Source organism: Pteronotus mesoamericanus, unplaced genomic scaffold (assembly GCF_021234165.1).
Source record: "Pteronotus mesoamericanus isolate MK-2021 breed Mesoamerican mustached bat unplaced genomic scaffold, CSHL_Meso_final contig_20, whole genome shotgun sequence".
Lineage (NCBI taxonomy): Eukaryota > Metazoa > Chordata > Mammalia > Chiroptera > Mormoopidae > Pteronotus > Pteronotus mesoamericanus.
This window is the reverse complement of record NW_026555085.1, coordinates 8,662,686-8,684,124: the sequence shown is the minus strand read 5'-3', so window position 1 is coordinate 8,684,124 and position 21,439 is coordinate 8,662,686. Positions and strand designations below refer to the sequence as shown.

The following is a 21,439-nucleotide window of genomic DNA, read 5'->3' as shown; positions in this document are numbered from 1 at the left end:
TCAGTAAAGCTGAAAAATATAAAGAATCAACATAGAAACAAATTTCCCCACAAAGTCATGTCAGTACAACTACAATGATATATTATTTCCAAAAATAAAAGGAACTACTTCAAAAATTATTAGAAAATATAAATTATCTTACCTGCAAATGCAATTTGTCTGCTTTCAATTTACTCTCCAACTTTAGCAATCTCTTTGCCTGTTCTGGTACATCCAGCTTCATTTTTATCATGCACTTAGTTTCCCGGACAACTTCCAGAATTTTGGGATCAAAATTGACCAGCAACTTCCCGGATTCTGGATGTCGCACAAAAAGTGTGGCTTGTAAAGCTACAAATAAACAATTCTTGACTTTAGTAATTTGGGGTTTCTTTTCTGTTTCCAGCTCTGTTTTACATGCCTCTCTTCCTCACTGGACTACTGACTTCTTAGGAGCAGAACAATGGTTTTGGGTATCCCAGGTTCTAAGGCACAGCACATGACACACAGTCAGTGCACAACACTTAGATAAATAAATGGAGTGTCTATAAGGCCATAAAATCAGATCAAGAGAGGTAAGAATGGGTCATGAATGAATAGCCCTGGTGCTGCGGGCTACAATTCTTTTCCGAGTAGGACTAAGTGAGCTGTGATACAATGTTAGATTATTTTCATAGATGGTGATTTAACCCCTAGGAGAGAACTGGAAGGTGTGCACAACTACGAAAATATAACACGCTCCCACAGATTAAAAACCCTTTCCCATGCCTAACCCCAAAATGGCTTCTTTAAGGAGGTTTATCTGAATGAAATCTCCATCTTGAATTTCTGATAACTAAGTTCATTATCAGTAAAAAAATATTTATTAAACAACATTGCAGTGTGAACTCCTAGAGTGTAAAAAAAAATTTTTTACACTACTTCTGTTCTAGCACATGGACATCACTAATATAAATAGGCATTTTAAGATAATCTTTTTATTATGAATCCCTATGGTTCATGTTGAATAGCCTTAGATTATTTGTTATTGTAGCATGATAACAAATAATGATGACACAACTATAAACAAGTATATGCTGGCTTGGAATACATCTTATATTAACAAACACTACTAACTTGAGAATGTCTCACGTATCTTCCAAACCTCACATTACTGCACAGAATGTGGCTGCACCAAATATGTAGTTAAATAAAATAGTCTGTATATCCTTTTGAAGCTAGTGGACTTCTACTCATCATATAAAATTCGTCTTCATTTGGTTCTTGCTGATGTTAGTTTCATGAGGATTTCAATCAAAAATTTTATCCAATTCATTTGGAATCTTTTAAAAATGGGGCTGGAAATCATTTATCCTTCCAGGTAAAGTCCAAATTAATCTTTGAACATTCATTTAATAAAATCCGTCTCCATTAAGGCGATACTAAGCTTTCCTGAAAGGACAAAATGGTCAGCAAGACCATTAACAATAATGACAGCTGGGAAGTCTTCTCCACGACTGAATGAACATTCATTCCATGTGAATCATTATCAGAGAAACCAACTAAAAAAGGTCGATAATAGGTCTCCAATTATTATTCTGAGTTCCTTTATAGCTAAATATCATCACATCACTATAACAAGAAGCCTTCCAGAGCAATTTATGCCCATTAGCCTGTGTTCACATGAAAGGTAAATTTGAATCCTGGCCCTGCCACTTCCAAGCTGTGTGATCTTGGGCAAGTCTCATAACTGGTGCCTCTGTGACTCAGTTTCCTTGTCTGTAATATGAGGATAATAATATTTTCTCACAGGGTTGCCATCAGGATTAAAGGAAATTGTATTTTTAAAGTACTAAGACAAAGACTGGTACATGGTATGCAGTATACAAATGTTAGCCATGGCTGTTATTTAAAGGCTACAGAGATGAAACTGACATAGAGTATCCTTGGAATGTGTAGGGGAGATGAAAGATCTACAGAGCAATGAGTCCTGGGAAAGCATTACAGAGAGTGTGCAGAAGACTCTAGAGAAGGACATTATTTTCTGCCAGAAGAATAAGGAAGGGCTTTATGGAATAGGTGACTATTGAACTTGTTTTAGAACATGTGCAGATGAGAGGAAAAACCAGCAGGACAAAAGTAGGAATGTGCAGAGTATTGCAGAAGCTAAATAGTACATGCTCCATGTTTCTATTGTTCAAAATTCTCTTTTGCCTTTTTCCATGCTGGGAATTTTAAGCTTTCTTGATGAGAATTTTAAGCTCTTTTGAGAGTGTTGTCCCATTAGCAGACTTTCATTCAGATCCATAGGGTCCTACCATTTGCATATCCTAGAACCAACTGGCCTGACAGGATGGCCTATTAAAATTTTCTATGAGGTTATAGCTGGAGAAGACACCCTGTGGGACTGGGACACTGTCCTCCAGGATCCAGCTGTGCAGTGAATCAATAGCCAGTATATATGCTGTGTTCCCAACAGCTAAAATAAGTGGGTCTAGAACCAAGAGGCAGAAGTAGGAATGGCCCCTCTCACTGTCACTCCTGTGCTTCCTGTGCCTGCAGTTCTGTGCTCCGCTGAAGCGGAGATCCGGGGGTGGGAGGGAGAAACTTCTCTACCAGGAGACACACCCATGGTTCCACCAAGGTATTGGTAAGAGCTTAAGGTTAAGGTGAGACAATGCATGGCCAATGATTGAGTCCACACAATAACAACGTCCCAGATGATGCCAGCATAGATGGATGATTGTTTAGAACCATCCATCTTCTGCCTCATATTTAACTCTACCCAATGCCTTAGTGACCCTCTCTCTTTTACTTTTTTTAATTGATTATTGTTGTTCAAGTACAGTTGTCCCCATTTATCCTTCATCACCCCTCCTGCCCCACCCATCCCCACCTCCTATCCTCAATCCTGCTTCCCATTGATTTTGTCCATGTGTCTTTTATGTATGCTCCTTGACAACCCTTCCCTTTTTTTCTGCCTTTACCCCCTCCCTCTCACCTCTCTGGTTACTATCAATTTGTTTTTTATTTCAATGTCTCTAATTCTGTTTTGCTTGCTTGTTTGTTCTGTTGATTAGGTCCCACCTATGGCTGAGATCATATGGTATTTTTCTTTCACATCCTGGCTTATTTCACTTAGCATAATGGTCTTGAGATTCATCCATGCTATCGCGACGGGTAGGACTCTTTCTTTCTTTCTGCTGCGTAGTATTCCATTGTGTAAATGTACCTTAGTTTTTTGATCCACTCATTTACTGATGGGCACTTAGGTTGTTTCCAACACTTGGCTATTGTAAACTATGTTGCTATGAACACGGGTACATAGGTTCTTTTGAATTGGTGTTTTGGGATTCTTAGGGTATAATCCCAGCAGTGGAATTTCTGGGTCAAAAGGCAATTCCATTTTTAGTTTTCTGAGGAAATTCCAAACTGTTTTCCACAGTGACTGCACCAGTCTGCATTCCCACCAACAGTATACTAGGGTTCCCTTTTCTCCATAGCCTTACCAGTATTTTTTGTTTGCTGATTTGGTTATGATGGCCATTCTGACCAGCGTGCAGTGGTATCTCATTGTGGTTTTAATTTGCATCTCTCTCATGGGCTACTGATGCTGAGCATCCTTTCATATGGGCCCTCATGTATGTCCTCCTTGGAGAAGTGTCTCTTCAGGTCCTTTGCCCATTTTTTAATTGGCTTGTCTGTCTTCCTATAGTGGAGTTGTGTGAGTTCTCTATATTTTGGAGATCAAATCCTTGTTCAAGGTATCACTGGCAAATATATTTTCCCATATGGCTGGTTCCCTTTTCATTTTGCTGATGTTTTCTTTAGGATTCAGAAGCTTCTTATTTTGATGAAGTCCCATTTGTTTATTCTTCATGTCCCTTGCTCTAGGGGACATATCAGTGAAAATATTGCTGTGTGGAATATCTGAGATTTTCCTGACTATGTTCTCCTCTAGGACTTTTATGGTGTCGCAACTTCTATGTAAGTATTTTACCCACCTTGAGTTTGTTTTTGTGTATGGTGTAAGGTGGTTTCATTTTCTTGCATGTAGCTGTCCATATCTCCCAACAGCATTTGTTGAAAAGGCTATTTTTAATCCATTTTATGCTCCTGCCCCGTTTGTCAAATATTAATTGACCATAGAGACTTGGGTTTATTTCTGGGCTCTCTGTTCCATTCCATTGATCTGCATGTCTGTTCTTATGCCAGTACCAGACCATTTTGATCACCATAGACTTGTAATGTTTGATATCAGTTATTGTGATCCTTTCTATTTTGGTCTTCTCAAAATTGCTGCAGCTATTCAGGGTTGTTTATGGATCCATATAAATTTTGGAAATGTTTGTTTTATGTCTGTGAAATACGTCATTGGTATTTTAATAGGGATTGCATTGAATCTATAAATTGTTTTGGGTAGTATGGACATTTTGATGACGTTAATTATTATACTCCATGAACACGGTATACACTTCCATGTATTTGTGTCTTCCTTAATTTCTTTCTCAGTGTTTTGTAGCTTTCTGAGTAAAGGTCTTTACCTCATTGATTAGGTTTATTCCTAGATACTTTATTTTGCTTGTTGCTACAGCAAATGGGATATTTTTCCTAATTTCTGATTCTGATATTTCATTGCTGGTATACAAAAAATGCCTTCCTTTTCTGAATATTGACTTTGTATCCTGCTATTTTGCCAAACTCATTTATTAGGTCAAGTAGTTTTTTGGTGGAGTCTACAGGGTTTTCTATGTACACTATCATATCATCTGCAAACAGTGACAGTTTTATTTCTTCCTTTCCAATTTGGATGCTTTTCATTTCTTTATCTTGTCTGATCACTGTGGCTAGGACTTCCAATACTATGTTGAATAGAAGTGATGAAAGCAGACATCCTTGCCTTGTTCCCAATCTTAGTGGGAAAGCTTTTAGTTTTTGCCCATTGAGTATGATGTTGGCTGTAGTTTTCTCATATATGGTTTTTATTATGTTGTGGTATGCTCCCTCTACTCCTACTTTGCTGAGTTTTTTTTATCATAAATGGGTGCTGTATCCTATCAAATGCTTTTTCTGCATCTATTGATACGGTCATGTGATTTTTGTCTTTCCTTTTGTTTATGTGATGTATTATGCTTACTGACTTGTGAATATTGTACCATCCTTGTATCTCTGAGATGAATCCCACTTGATCATGGTGAATGATCTTCTTAATGTATTGCTGGATGCAGTTTGTTTAAACAAAATCCAACATTTTGTTAAGGATTTTAGTGTCTATGTTCAACGATATTGGCCTGGAGCTTTTTTTCTTTGTTGTGTCTCTATCTGGTTTTAGAATTAGGATGATGCTGGCTTCATTAAGAGCTTGGGAGTCTTACCTTTTCTTGGATTTTTTGGAATAGTCTGAGAAGGATAGGGGTTAGCTCTTCCTTAAATGTTTTGTAAAATTCTCTTATGAAACCATCTGGTCCAGGGCTTTTGTGTGCTGGAGGTTTTTTGATTACCGCTTTGATTTCACCAGCTATTATCGGTCTGTTCAGGGTTTCTGCTTCTTCATCATTCAGTTTTGGAAGATTATGTTTCTATAAATTTGTCCATTTCACCTAGGTTTTTAAATTTTTTGGCATACCATTGGTCATCGTAATTTCTTACACTCCTTTGTATTTCTGTGGTATCAGTTGTAATCTCTCCTCTTTCATTTCTGATTTTATTTATTTGGGTCCTCTCTCTTTTTTCTTCACGAGTCTGCTTAAAGGTCTGTCGATTTTGTTTATCTTCTCAAAGAACCAGCTCCTGGATTTATTGATCCTTTGAATTGTTCTTTAATACTCTTAATTTATTGGAGCTTAAAATTGAAGTTAAATTGTTATAGAAAAAAATAAAGGAAGGGAGGGAACAAGAGAAGAGGGAGGAAGAGGAAGATGAGAAGGGAAAAAGGAGAGAAGGAGGGAGGAAGGAGACAAGCAAGATACAATTCTTTCTCCCCTGACTGGGACTGAGATTTGAATCTACAACATAGTAAAACTAAATATGAAAACTTTACTAAATTTATGGAGAAATATCTATGAAGATTCTTGATATTTACTTTTAAATACTCTTTTTCAGGGGAAAGTCATAATCTAAGTATATCAACTTTAAGGTTGTAACAATTTTTACTCATAAAATCAGAATATTATTAACTACAAAGAAATAAATAATTGTATCATCCCCAAGTCTAAATTTAATAATCATAAGATTATATAAAAGCAATGTAAAACTTCCCCAGAACCATGAACTCATTCAGAATCACCTAACACCCCCTCTGTAGCATCGCTGCATAGTGTCATACAAACCATACTGTAACTGGGAGATCTCTCGGACCCAGGCTGTGTGATAGACCACCTCAAATTCCACCAGGACATAGGAAATTTTGTTATACTGACGAATGACAGCTTTACCTTCTGCATTTGACAAAATTTCTGAGTTTTTCTGTTTTTTAAGGGAAAAAGAAAGATTTATTTTAAAAGACTGCTGCTTGCTGTCATTCAAATCATAAAGCTGTTTGTATTTCAAATGGCGTCAAATAATTATGCTACTCATTTAGATTTTCATCAAAGTAGAAGAGAGATGAAGGAGGCTACACACGCTAGAGATGTCAGTAGGGAAATACTACCAGTAGAAAGGGAAAACTGGAGACGAAAATAAAAAATTTAAAAAGAAAGGTCTCTGGCCCTGCAGCCAGCCCCAGGCACTGAGAGTCTTTTCTTCCAACTCTCTGTTCCCTCCTCACGTTGCTGCACTAGATACAATGGACTGATTTTCCTCGAACTCTGGATATCAGGGCAAATTCCTAAATTCCAGCACAAAAATAGTAACCCTATATCAAAGAACAAAAACTTTTTAATGTAAACTTTTTAATGTAAATGACTGAAAGTTTTATGTTTTGATTCACATGTGTCAAAAACAGGGCAATCTATGCTCCGCCACTATCAAGTCAATCAGCAATCGAGCCACCAGCCCAGGCTTTTGTGTTAGGCCAGGGTTTCAATTTTTAATTTTGAGAAGAGTAAAATAAATGATAGTAGCCAAACAGAAACAACAAAAATGTAATATTTAATAATGCTTAAGTAATAATGTTACTTGCAAGACTATTGTTTGGTAGTATTTTGTTCTGAATTTAGGCCTAAGACACAAAACTAAGCCAACCATCTATACTTTGTTACTCTGTCTCTTTCAAAACAAAGCAAACAAAGAAACAAACAAAAATCCAAGACAAAGAGAAGACAAACTAGCAATTCCGGAATGCCAACAGGGCCTAAGAGTATCTTGGTGTTTTTCAGAAATCTAATACTTCTAAGGACACAGAGAATGAATGTACTTTATTATTCCCTGCTGTAAGTCGCAGGTCTTCATATAGGAATAGACTGAGTATGTCTTAACCTTCACCAGTATGTATCAATGACCCATCCGTCCACACATAAAAGTAAGCTCAGCACTTGGCCTATATTTTATTGTCTTCAAATAATTTTAAAAAGCCTTTATAAAGTGTCCTGTATTAAAAGTCATAAATCTTAAGATTAACCCTCTTAGAGATAACTGTAATTAACCATGGCTGGTGTGATTCAGTGGATTAAGCGCCAGCCTGTGAACCAAAAGGTTGCTTGTTCCATTCCTAGTCAGGGCACATGCCTGGGTTGCGGGCCAGGTCCCCAGTAGGGGGCACACAAGAGGCAATCACACATTGATGTTTCTCTCCTTCTCTCTCTCCTTTCCCCTCTCTAAAAATAAATAAATAAAATCTTTAAAAAAACAAAAGGTAAGCACTGGTTTAAAAGAAAAAAAGATAACTGTAATTAAATGGGCTTATCTACTAAACATCAAAGAACTGACTTAGTGCCTCTCAAGCATATTTAAAAACTAAGCATATTTATAAATTTTCTTCACCCAGTAAAATAATTAGCTCTAAGTACTTTCTTAGATATACATAATAGAATAGAATATATTTCTTGTATTTAAAACCACTGTAATCTACATACTGTAAATTTAACCATTGGCTTACAAAGAAATAGTTGATGGGCTCACTTATCCGGCGATAGAGCTGCCTCACCCAAAGTATTTTTCCTGCTATTGGGGGCATGTTGCGAGCCAGAGGGGGGTCATCTTTTTGAGAATGATAAAGCTGTAATTAAAGATCTGGTATTAATGTTTGAAATTGAGTAGGAGATGAAACAGGCAAAAAATATAAAGCTATATTTGTACTGATGTTTTACCATTATGCCCATGTTTTATACCGAAGACATAGCCAATAAATACGTAAGTGCACTTCAGAGATTAATAACCTGAGGTTTGGAAATTATGAAATTTATAATATATACACTTAATTCTCTCTTAACTCTTATTTCTCATTTCATGTATAGTTTTTTTCTGCCTTTTATCTCAATTTTTAAGAAGTATTCAAAAGAGGGAGCACATTGCTACATTACCTCTGTCAGAATAGTCTCCAGAGCCCATATTTCTTTACACAAAAATATTAGCTTACATGGGTTTTCCTATGCACACATGAATGCTATTGTGCAAAGACAGTTTTCAAGAGCATGGGGCTGTGAATCTGGCTGTCCAGTGACAGACACGGCCAGCACCCACCCACACAGAGGGAGGAGCATCAGAGGCAGGTAGCAGTGAAAGGATTGCTCCTGAAGAGCTTAGCACAAAATGATGATGGCAAATACTTTCAGAATACTTCTGTGCTTATACTAAAGTACCATTCTACTTATAAAAATACTAGCCTTCTTAATAGCTTCAAGTTCAGCCACGTAACACCGAAGAATGCGCTCAATTGTGTGATTTATTTCTAACTGAAGACAGGGAATGTTCAGCTTCTGGAATCTAAAAGTAAGTTAAGGCAAATAATTAAAAAGTAAATGAGAAACATACTTAAGAATTGCTGCAGTCCTAAAAATCCATCCACTTACTCATGTGACAAATATTCATACCAGGCCTCATACATTTCCTAGGGATTCAGCGATGAACAAGGCAGGTATGGTTTCAGCTCTCTTGGAGCCTATGTTATCTTATGGAAAAGGGAGATAATCAGCCAAGAGTTACAGAAATAATTATTTAAGTTACAAGAGTGCCAGAAATACATATTAACAGGGAATCTAGCCAAGCCTGGTGAGTCAAGAAAGACTTCTCTGAGACAATGACATTAAACTGAGATTAAAAAATTAAGTGGGGAGTTGGCTTAGCAAAGAATATCTCCCTCTGCCAATATTAATGTTCACATGATTCCACACAGCCGCAATAATAATAATGATTTTGCCAGCCAAATATCACTCTCACTTAGAGACTATGTAATGCACAGGAAGTACTAGAACCAGAACATTCTGATAATAAAGTGAATTAACACCAGCATACTATAGGTGAGAGAGAGAGAGAGAGAGAGAAGCAAAGACAGAAAGAGAGAGAGATATCACAAAGAATATGGTACCTGCCATCTGTCTGTACAATATTATCACTAGTCAAAATCACTTCATCTGTTTTGACTCTTAGGATGGCTCCTAAGGTAAGGTCTCACTGCTATATTCCTCATTAGAGAGACAGGGAACTATAGCAAAGCTGGGCCCAAGCCCAGATCCACTGGTTCTCAGGAGAGGGTTCCCAAAGGGTCCCTAACATGGGTCATCATGAACCTTCCCTGAGCTGGAAGAAAACGGCCGTTAGTCCAGATCATCCTTCTGTCCCTCCGTAATCCAGGATTTCCTGCCCTTTAGGGAGCAGGGGCCACTGTTGTCAGGAATGAAGGGAAAGGAACTGCAGGAGCCCTCAGGAAGGAAAATGGAAGTTTGGAGATCTACTGCTGTTAATTTCACTTTCAGAAATCCTTTCAGTATGCAGAATTAAACATTGGGTGTTCCCTTTCCAATAACACCTATAAAATTAATCTCAAATATATTATAGAGCTGGGGGAAAAATATTTTATTTTCTTATTGAAAGACTTTATGTCACCAAAATGCAATGAAAAATATCATATTTCAAGTTTTTACTATTCTATTTAATGGTAATTAAGAGTAATGTTTGTGACTTTAAAAGTTTACCTAGGAGATTTCCAGGAAAATCTTATCTGAAATTGTATTTTCAGATATAAAGTTATTCCAACTAGAAATTACATTGCTTAATGAATTATAAATACCTTTGAAGCAGCTGAAGAGCCTGCTGTGAAGATAAGATTTTTCCAAAAGTACTGTTCATAAATGCCTGTATTTGTATCTAAAATCAAATATTGATATTTAATTATTTTTGACATTAAAAGATTAGTTTTATTTAACAATAATAATGATTTTTCTACAGACTCAATAGCACCTTCAACACACCTACCATCTAAGTATCTAAAACTGCACAGGTGGCTACTGAACACTTGAAATGTCACTAGTTGGAAGTGAGATATGCTGTAAGAACAAAATGCACACTAGATTTCAAAGACTTAGTACAAAAAAAGAATGTAAAATATCTCCATGATTCTTATATTGGTGACATGTCAAAATATAATATTTTGATGTTGCATTGAATAAAATATATTATAAAAATTAATTTTATCTGCTTCTTTTTTTAACCTATTATTCCTATGGCTTTTAGAAAAATTATAATTGCATGTGTGGTTTGCATTTGTCACTCATTATTTATTGGAAATAACTGACCTACAGAATTTATGAAAGCACTGAGTATCCCTTACCAAGCATATTTCTTTGCTAATTTCTTTGGTAATTTGGTAAATTTAGAAATTTAGAATGTCTAAGCACATTGGTAGAGCAATGTAGCAACACTGTAAACGTGCAGGGTCAACGGGTGTCACTTTCCAACACCACTGCTCTCAGAAGCCTCTTTACCACGCTAAGGAGAAACAAGAAGAAAATATTCTGCTGAGACCCACACCATCCCAAGCATTGAATTCCAAATTCCCGGTACCCAACCAATGGAACTGAAGTACTCTTTACAACTTCCTTTCCCTTACAGATTATATTGTTATGGTCTACTAATTATACCACAGGGTTACTCAAACATTGGGAAAGGAAGGAAAGTTAAAACACTGACATCTCTTTTAAAATACTTTTTCTTTTTTTTATTGCTGTTCTATTATTTTTTTTCCAAATTTTCCTCCATTGCTCTCCGATGTCCCACCCACACGCCCCCTTGCTTCCACAGTCTATCCCCACTTTGTTGTCCATGTTCATGTTATTAAAAAGTTAATATGGCCTCTAAATATAGTGAAAGCTAAAATTTGTATCTAAGACCACAGTAAAGCCTTCAGAACATAAAATCTTTATTAAACAATCATAAAAATAAATTTAAGCAATACGCTTTTCTTTAAAATCCACAAATTCTCATCACTGTAAAGATATAACTTACAAGCCTTTTAGAAGCAAACTCCACCCTGCCCAACCAGCCAAACACTGAAAGTAATTACTAACTAAAATATATCTTAATATCAGTCTCACTTTCAAGAACTAAAAGGAAATCCATGCCAAAAAGACAAGGTGTTAGAATTTTAGGATCTTTCTTTTTATGTTGCCTAGACTACATGTAATATAGTTTTTTAAAGAATTGCAGACTCAGGAAGTGAACAGAGTATATTCTTGACCTTCCCTGTGTCTCCAGGGCATTGTGTAGCAAGAGGGGACCTTTCTGTGGGCTTAACCCTGAGTTTACAGTAGTTTTCAGTATGACAGTAATTGAGATCATGTACAACCCGAAGGTGAGAGAGCAATATGGAACAATCTCACCAGATATATTTTTTAACTACCCTTCATCCCTCTGGTGCCCTGGAAGCTATGACAAACAGAACGAGGGCTCCTTCAGAGCTGTCCTCTAAGCTGCAGAGAGAATGTGGCCATAAAGTAAGTACAGAGCCAAGGGGAGTGGGATCCACCTTCCTAATCTGTCCTCAAATCTTTTCATACTTAATACAGAGAATAAGAATGACAACTTTTTCTTAGACTGGAAAAAATGACAATGCAAAAATTGAACACAAATTTTAATGTAAACAAAAAATGAACGCTAATTATATTAGTCCTTTGGGCTTCCAGTTACTCACTGACATCTCTGGTTGAATATGCCCACTTTCCATTTTTTAAAAGGTGGAAAATATTTCATAGTTAAAAAATTATTCACACTAGCAAATATTTTTGATCCACGTGCAAGAGTAGCTTATAATTAAGAGTAAATATGTTAATTCTAGTATTATGGATTGCATTTCAGCTGTACTAAAGTAGAAGTATGTATAATTACTTACCTCTAATGCATTGATTTTTGATGTGAAATCTAAGAAATCTGTGTCAAACTCTGTTCTTCTTGGATCCAGAATGTCATATTGCTTTTTCTTAACCCCGTGATATATATTTTTAAATTTTATTGCCATTATATCTATTCCCTCTATGGTAGAATTACTCAAGGCTGAATATGTTTGCACAATTGTTATCATTTCTGTAATCTTAAAAAGAGAAGTTATTTTATTATTAAAATGGAATATTGGCACCTTCCCTGGAATAAGCAATAAGCGAATAATTGATTCAAAAACAGACTAAGAAACAGGTCCTGGAATCATTTAGCTAAAACCAAACAGGGGAGATAAAATAGATGGTAAATCTCTGTCGCTAATCAGTACTACCCTCCAACAATTTAAGATAGATGATGTTCTAACATATCCAGAGAGAGTTTACAACCTTTCTCAGAATTTGATCTTTTTGTCTTTCAAAACAAAATCTGAGCAAAAGCCTTCACAGATGTCTAAATAGTTTCATTCTTTTATTCTTGAGAATTTGCTGAAAATCATTTTTCTGGGTCACTGGATTCAAAAGCTTTACCATTCTTCATGGCCCTCCCCTCACTGTAGCTCTGATGTGTAACACTAGCATAAATCCACACCTACTTTCCCTTTTCCTTGCATTCAGGTAAAGGGACGGCCCAACAGGACAGAAGAATGACTCCAGTCACTTCTGACCCATGAACCCTCCAAATGGACTTTATCACAGAAATGGCTGCCTCCATCTCAATGTACCAACACCACCTACTTCACCAAAAAAAAATATTTCACATTCACAGGCTAATCAGTTCCTTAATCTTCATCAGTGATTCCCCATTTTGATTCCTGCTTTGGAGAACAATGCTCAAAACTCTCAGGGGAGTCCTCCAAATACTACACACCATGAACACAATACTTCAGAGCCAGCAGAAGTCAAAAGTCCCTGAACATGTCAATCCATACCACCATTTTCTGAACAACTGTCACTCTTATGTCACTCTGTGTACTTCCAAAACTATTGTCATCCTAGAAGTGAGTCCAAGCCTTGAGGAAATATGGACCTCCTGGAATTTATAGCATGCTGTTTATGATTTATGTAAATATGAGAAACAGCTGGGTCTCCTACTAACCCCATGTTACATTCCACTCACCTTTAAAAAACAAAAGTAACCTTCAAAAAGCAAACTGAAGAACTAAACTACCCACCTGCTCTATTATTCTATTCTATTATTCTATTCTGCTCTTTATCTTTTACCTTACAGTGGCTCCTACTGTAAAGCCCATTCAGGCAACTCAGTGACCATTGCTAGGGGATTACACAAACTCATGGCCATACTTCAGGGTAAATTGTATGGACCATTCTTTGGGAATCTGGATACCAATTATACCTGGAAGGGGGTGGGGGCGGGAAGCCAGTCAGCCAACGGATTGTTATTAGAGGAGAGGAAGTAACATACAATCAGGATGCACTTTAAGTAAGGCCTCTGAGGTGCTGCATTAGCTCTGGTTGCTTGAGCCCTTGTGCCATGATGTTTTTAAGACTTAAGGCACGGGTTCTCCAGAGATAGGGCAAGGGGAGTAGCTAATGCAGCTGGCCATTACTGCCCACTCTTTCTAACATCAGGAATGCTTGGGCTGCTACAAATTAATACCCATCATTAGACCATCCACCTAAGGTCTCTACTGCTAATGGGCTAACCATTAAGGCCCAGTCCTGAAACTCTATCAAACGTAAGACTGCACCCAAGTCGGTAAGGGTTCTGTCTCCTGGAAAAGTAAAGAGTAACCAGGACCCACCTCTCACTTTATACTCTAGTGGATTCAGAAACATTAAGTATCTTTGTGGAACAGTTCCTTACTTGCTCCAGTAAGGCCTATTTATTAATTTGACACATGCCTTTTCCTCCAAATTGGGTATCTGACCCCAAGAAATCCCTAGTGTTCACAAAACAGCCCCATACAACAGTTTACTAGATATAGCACCAAAATTATAAGTAACAAAAGAGAAACTTGATAAATTAGACTTCATCAAAATTAAGAACTATCACACTTCCAAGAAAGGACACCATCAAGGTAGTGAAAAGATAATCCACAGAATGGGAGAAAATATATGCAAATCATATAAGGGACTTAGGCCCAGAATATATAAAGAACTCTTATAACTCAACAATAAAAACACAAGTAACTAAATATAAAATGAGCAAAAAATGTGAATACAAATTTCCCCAAAAAAGGAATGAGCAGTAAGCACTTTAAGATATGTTCAACATCATTAGTCATCAGGGATATGCAAATCAAAGTCATAACAGATACCACTTCACACCCACTAGGATAGTTAAATTAAAAAAGATAATAATAAGAACTAAGAAGGAACTGGAGAAACTGGAACTCATAAATTGCTTATGAAACTGTGGAATGATGCAGCTTCTTTGAAGGACAGTTTGTCAGGTCCTCAGAAAGTTAAACTCAAAGTTACCACTTTGCCCAGCAATTCCACTCATATGCATATACTCCAGGGGAATGGCAACATATGTTTACACAAAAATATGTGCACAAATGTTTACAGCAGCACATTTCATAACAGCCAAAAAGTGGGAACAATCCAAATATCTATCAACTAATGAACAGATCAATAAAATGTACTATATCCATACATAGAATATTATTCAGCAATAGAAATGAATGCTACAACATAGATGAACCTTGAAAACATTATGCTAAGTGAAAAAAGCCAGTAACAAAAGAACACGTAAGATTCCATTTATATGAAATGTCCAGCATAAGTGAATCTGTATAAACAGAATATTAATGGTCGCTTGGGGCTGGGAAGAGAAGATAATGGGGTGTGACTGCTTAAGGGTAAGGGATGTTTTTCAGTGGGAATGAAAATGATCTAAAATCAGATTGTAGTAATGAGAAAATGGTGACTTACACACTTTAAATGGGTGAATTGTGTGATGTGTGAATTATAGCCCAATATAACTGTTAAAGAAACAAACAATAAACAGCCCCACAGATATACAAGGTCTGTCCAGAATAAGTCCAGCCATTGTTTAATATAATGAGAATGGTTTGCACAATGCTGATGTAACCTGGCAGCCAAGGAGAGTAGACTGAAATGAGCATGCATGAACAATGACAACTTCATTGTACTAGTCAGTGGGCACAGTAGACACTGTTGAGTGAGCATGTGTACCGTGTACCCGTCATATTCAAAATGACTGAGCAAATAAGGCAACAAATCTGCATCAAATTTTTTTGTTAAGCTTGAACACTGCTCTGTGGAAACTATGTGGATGATTCAGAAGGCTGCAGCTATGGGCAACTGGTGACTGGCAGCTTCATCATGACGACACGTCCTCTCATGCATCATGTCTTCTGCAGAGATTTTTGGTGAAACATCAAATCCCCCAGGTGACTCAGCCCCGCTACAGCCCTGGTTTTGTGCCCTGCAACTTCTGGCTTTTCCCAAAACTAAATTCACCTTTGAAAGGGAAGCGATGTCAGACGGTCCATGAGATTCAGGAAAATACGACAGGGCAGGTAATGGCAATTGGGAGCATTGTGTGAGGTCCTAAGCTGCCTACTTTGAAGGGGACTGAAGCATTATTGTCCTATGTGCAATGTCCTTGTATCTTATATCTTCTTCAATAAATGTCTCTATTTTTCATATTACATGGCTGGATACCTTCTAGACAGGCTCTTATGTATGAAAGCTCCCATGCAGTAACGTGATTCTACTTTATCACCCATAATTTCCTATCTTAGATGTGTCAGGAGATTATGAATGAAAAACAGGTTTCTGGACATGACCAGGAAATGCACTTCAACCTATATATTATGCCCTCAGCAACTTCCAACAAATGATAAACAGAATCCTAAATACTACCAGGACCTAAGGAGTTAGCAAGGTGGTAGCAGGAGTGGTAAAGAAGGTGGTACCTAAATGATATCTCTGTAAACTTTTCAAAGGCTGACTCCAAGAAGCCTCCAGTATAGGCTGTCCTAGATATCCTGGGAAAAAAAAATGCCACTCCTTTTCGGCTAATATTAGTAAATGAATTAAAGGTACAGAAGTTTCTAATTCATGTCTAACCAGCAAAGATATCATCCACACAAGATCTATGTATAACATGCTATACAACGGCCTAGAAAAAGAAAGGCCCATACATCCAGATAAGACATGACTACTGGGTTCTGCCAGGTATTGCAGTTATTTCATCCCACATTTTTCTTCAGCCTAATACAATGATTAAGAGCAGAGGTTTTTAAGTGAAGCTCCATAGGTGGAGGAGAAAGGTGAAAGCTTGCAATAGCTTTTGTGTATCTGGCAGAAGATAGTAATCAGGGATAAAAAATAAGTTATAATAAAATGCAGTGAGTAACAGCAAATGAGTCATATCAACAGTGAGACAAGAGACCTGGAACAATAATTCCCAACAGTGCTACATAAAGTAATAAATAACCAGAAAAGTGTGGCTGGGGTGATACTGTGACTGCACAATGCTTACCTTCTCCAGCCTTTTGCAGAAAGCCTCGAAGTTTCCAAATATATACATTTCTGAAACCTCGAAAGATTTTTCCCCTGAGGATTCTAAAATTTGTTTCCTTGTTTTGTGAAAAGATGCCTGATATTCCTTAAATAGAAAGATGCAATCCTGTGAAAAAATTAGAAGGGGAAGAAAAAGGGGCGAGACATTTGTTCAGGAGTCAAAACTTCAAAAATTTAACCCTCACAGAGAGCTAATCACATCAGCCCCTCAATTAGGCCTTTTTCTGTTAATATTAAAAATTCAGGTTCTCTCCCTACATATTGAAAGGCTTGTGAAAATAGTATTTTTAAATTTACATTGTATTTTCATCTTCTTCATTCTCACCAATTTCCCTCAACTCTTACCTTTATCAAAGTATGACATATTCTATCTTACATTTTTGTGGCCGATTAGAATGCCCAAGAAGCCAGAAATGATCGATTCTATCTACTAGCAATTATCCACTTATTTAGTTGGAATCTGACTTTTAATAAGCATTTTTTGTGTACAGGTATATGAACATTAATACTCTAATTTATCATCCAAACATCATTTCTCCACAAAGAGATCATAAAGTCTTTAGTGAGTGCATTGCTGCAATCCTAATATTTGACTACAGCCATGCCATTGACCAATTCAACCAGACTAGTGAACCTAGTAGAAAAAATTTTTTTTAAAGGACATGTTTACTAGGTCCTGTAGGGATTCACTGTCATGTCATAATAACAAATTCAAAAATGTTAAACTTTTTCAAAACCACCAATGGGCAGTTAAATTTTTTTCATAATGTCATCTTTCTGGTTTTGACTTTTCTTCATATAAAGAATTCTTGTGATTACAACATAGATGAACATTATGCCAAGTGATTTGGCTTACTTAGATAATCCAGGATAACCTCTCATCTCAAAGTCAGGTGGTTAGCACCTTATTTTCATCTGTAACCTTAACTCCCCCTTGTTATTTAATCTGACACATTCATGGCTCCAGGGATTAGCACAATACTCTCTTGGTCCACCCATGTTTTTGCAAATGGAAATATTTCATTTTTTTATGGCTGAGTCATATTCCATTGTATATACACACCACTTCTTTATCCATTCATCTCTTACTGGACACGAGTTGCTTCCATATCTTGGTTATCGTAAATATTGTTGAAATTAACATATGGCTATACATGTCTTTCTAGTCTAGTCGTTTGGGTTTCTTTGGGTAATACCCAGAAGTAGAATTGCTGAGTCCTTCTTCATCTCTCTGTTATAGCCTTTCTTTTAAAGTCTATTTTGTCTGGTTTAAGTATTGCTACCACAGCTTTTTTGTTTGTTTCCATTTTTAATGAAATATTTTTTTCCGTCCCTTTACTTACATTTTCTGTGTGTCTTTCCATCTGAAGTGAGTTTCTTGTGGACAGCATATGTAAGAATCTTGTTTTGTTATCTATTCTGCCACCATATGTCTTTTGATTAAATATTTACTCTATTTGCATTTACTCTGTTTAAATATTTACTCTATTTGCATTTAATTGATAGATATGTACTTATTGCCATTTTTAAAGATTTCATTTATTTTTAGAGATGGAGGAAGGGAGAGAAGAAGAGAGGGAGAGAAATGTGTGGTTGCCTCTTGCATGCCACCCACTGGGGACCCGGCCTGCAACCTAGGCAATTTCCCTGACTGGGAATCGAACCAGTGACCCTGCAGTTCGCAGGCTGGCACTCAGTCCACTGAGCCACACCAGCCAGGGCAACTGCCATTTTATTGTTCAAATTTTATCTGTTTTTTCTTCTTAAAGAAGATATGCTCCTTTATCTCTTTCTTGTCTGGGTAGCTCTTTTATCTGTCCTTCTAAATGAAAGCTTTTCTAGGTATTCTTAGTTGTATGTCTTTGCTTTTCATCACTTTGAGTATTTCATGCCAATTCTTTCTGGCCTGCAAAGTCTCTGTTGAGAAATCAGCTGACAGTCTTATGGGAGCTCCCTTACAGATAACTGCCTGCTTTTCTTGTGGTGGTTTTAAGATTCTCTCTTTGCCTTTAGCTTTTACCATTTTAATTATGGTGTGTCTTGGCATGGGCCACTTCGGGTTCATTTTGTTTGGGATTCTCTGTGCTTCCTAGACTTGTATGTCTATTTCCCTCACCAAGTTAGAGAAGTTTTCCATCATATAATTTTTTTTCCTCACCCAAGGCAATTTTTTCCATGGCCTTTTTTTTTGGGAGGGGGGGGAGTGGAGAGTGGGGACAGAGGGAAGAAAGAACAAAGGGAGAGAGAGAAACATTGATATGAGAGAGAAGCATGGACTGGTTGTTTCCTGAACACACCTGGATCAGAGATCGCAAATGCCTGGACCACGGATCAAACGTATCTGGACCTGGGACCAAACTCACGACCTAGGCACATACCCTGACTGAGAATCAAATCCACAACCCTTCAGTTACAGGACAAACTCCAACCAACTGAGCCACAACAGCCATCATTATTTTTGCAAATAGGTTTTCAATTCCTTTCTCTCCCTCTTCTTTCAGTGCCCCATTACACGAATGTTGGTATGATTGAAATTGTCCAGGAGGCTCCTTATACTATCCTCTTTTGGGCGGGTTCTTTTTTTCTCTGTTCTGATTGGGTATTTTCTGTCTCCTTATCTTTCTTACCACTGATTCTGTCCTCTGCTTCATCTACTCTACTGTTGATGCCCTGTAATGTATTCTTCATTTCAGTTTTTGTATTCTTCTTTTCTGATTCTTTTCTATGTTTTCTCTCTCCATTTTCATTTTTTATTGATTATACTATTATAGTTGTCCTGATTTTTCCCCGTTACCCTCTCCACCCAGTGTCCCACATTCCCTCAGGCAATCTGCCCACCATTGTTCATGTCCTTGGGTCATGAATATAAGTTCTTTGGCTATTCCATTTCCTATACTGTACTTCACATCCCCATGGCTGTTCTGTAACTACCTATTTGTATTTTTTTTTATTTTAAAATCATGTTTATTCTATTACAGTTGTCTCCCCCTTTCAGGTGAGTTAAAAATCAGTATGTAAAATATTCAGGTGAGTGAAAAATCAGTATGTAAAATGTAAAGAATTTTAGGAGAAAATACAAAATAATATTTCCCCCCTTTGCTCTTCTCTACCCGTCCATCCCACCCCAACCCCTGCTCCCACAGTCAATTCCCACTCTGTTGTCCATGTCCATGGGTCATTCATACATGTTCTTTGTCTAGTCCCTTCTCCTTCTTTCCACCACTGCCCTCCTTCCCCATCCTCTCTGGTCACTTTCAGTCTGCAACATGTTTCCATGCCTATAGTTTATTTTGTTCGTTAGTTCATTCTGTGGAATAGATTCCACTTATAGTTGAAATCATATTGTGTTTGTCATTCACCAAATAGCTTATTTCACTTAGCAAAATATTCTCCAGTTCCATCATCCATTTTGTCGCAGAAGATAGGAGTTCCTTCTTTATTTTTTAAATGCAGATTGATTTTATTTATTTATTTTTTCAAATGTCAAGATCCATTATAAAATATTAAAAAATTCAAATCCATTATAACATCTCAGCAATTAAAATAACATGACACCAACACAGAAATACTCAAGTAGATCAATGAAATAAAATGAGCATTCTAGAAACAAATGTATATATCTAACAATGTAATATATAATTAAATTGATATTTCAAATCAATGGGGAAAATAGGCTTATTCAACAAAAAAGGTGCATGAAGCACTATTACTTGATATAAAACCAATATAGAGCCCTATTTCACATATTCTACAAAAAAATATTCAGATGAGTTAAAAATCAGTATGTAAAATGTAAGAAATTTTAGGAGAAAATACAAAATAATATTTTTCTTACCCTGAAATAAAATCTTCAAACCCAGAAGATATAAAGTAAATATTCACAATATGACTATATTAAACATTTAAGGCTGTACAGTAATATACATATAAAAAAAGTTAAAGGACCAGTAATAGAATGGAAAAGTATTTGCATCACATCTAAAAAAAGGTTAATAGTTTTAGGTGTTGTTTTTTTTTTTTAGAGAAAAAATTCTAAAAACATTTAGTCAAAAAATGGGTAAAGAATACCAAAAAAGTCAAAGCTTTTTAAAATAGAAATAGGCAAGAAATATTCAAAAACATGTTTAGTTTCAACAAATAATAAAGTGACAATTAAAATAACACATCACTGTCACACCTGATTAATAAATAAAAATACTGGTAATATCAAGTATTGGTGACTGTGAAGGGAACTGGGTATTCATAGGCTCTTTTTCTTCATCTTCTTAAAGCAGTCCCTTTAGCATATCTTGCAGTGCTGGTTTGGTGGAGGTGTATTCTTTTAGCCTTCTTTTGTCTGGGAAACTCCTTATTTCACCTTCCATTTTCATTGAGAGCCTTGCTGGGTACGGTAGTCTTGGTTACAGGCCTTTGCTTTTCATGACTTGGAATATTTCTTGCCATTCCCTTCTGGCTTGTAGTGTTTCTGTGGAGAAGTCAGCTGCTAGCTGTATGGGGGCTATCACCAAAGCTGGGTACTCTAGGTGCGCCCTTTGTGTGGGCTGAGTATACCCTTCCCTTGTAGTTGAGCCTTGGTTTGTGTGGGCAGATCAATGGGAAGGATATACCCAGGCCAGTCAGCTGCCAGGACTGGCTGTGACCACTGACCGCCAACCTCT

At 36.8% G+C, this 21,439-nt stretch overlaps 1 protein-coding gene across 1 annotated transcript in view; it reads right to left on the bottom strand.

The window, feature by feature from the left end:
• Nucleotides 1–21,439, bottom strand: part of DNAH8 (dynein axonemal heavy chain 8) — a 302,018-nt gene that overhangs the window by 254,881 nt on the left and 25,698 nt on the right. The window contains exons 8-14 of the mRNA XM_054569318.1: nucleotides 16,741–16,887; nucleotides 12,221–12,418; nucleotides 10,124–10,200; nucleotides 8,721–8,820; nucleotides 7,994–8,113; nucleotides 6,288–6,423; nucleotides 143–330 (exon numbers count right to left, since the gene is read on the bottom strand). Of these exons, the coding sequence (XP_054425293.1) occupies nucleotides 143–330; nucleotides 6,288–6,423; nucleotides 7,994–8,113; nucleotides 8,721–8,820; nucleotides 10,124–10,200; nucleotides 12,221–12,418; nucleotides 16,741–16,887 (966 nt within the window). The remainder of the gene's footprint in view (nucleotides 1–142; nucleotides 331–6,287; nucleotides 6,424–7,993; nucleotides 8,114–8,720; nucleotides 8,821–10,123; nucleotides 10,201–12,220; nucleotides 12,419–16,740; nucleotides 16,888–21,439) is intronic.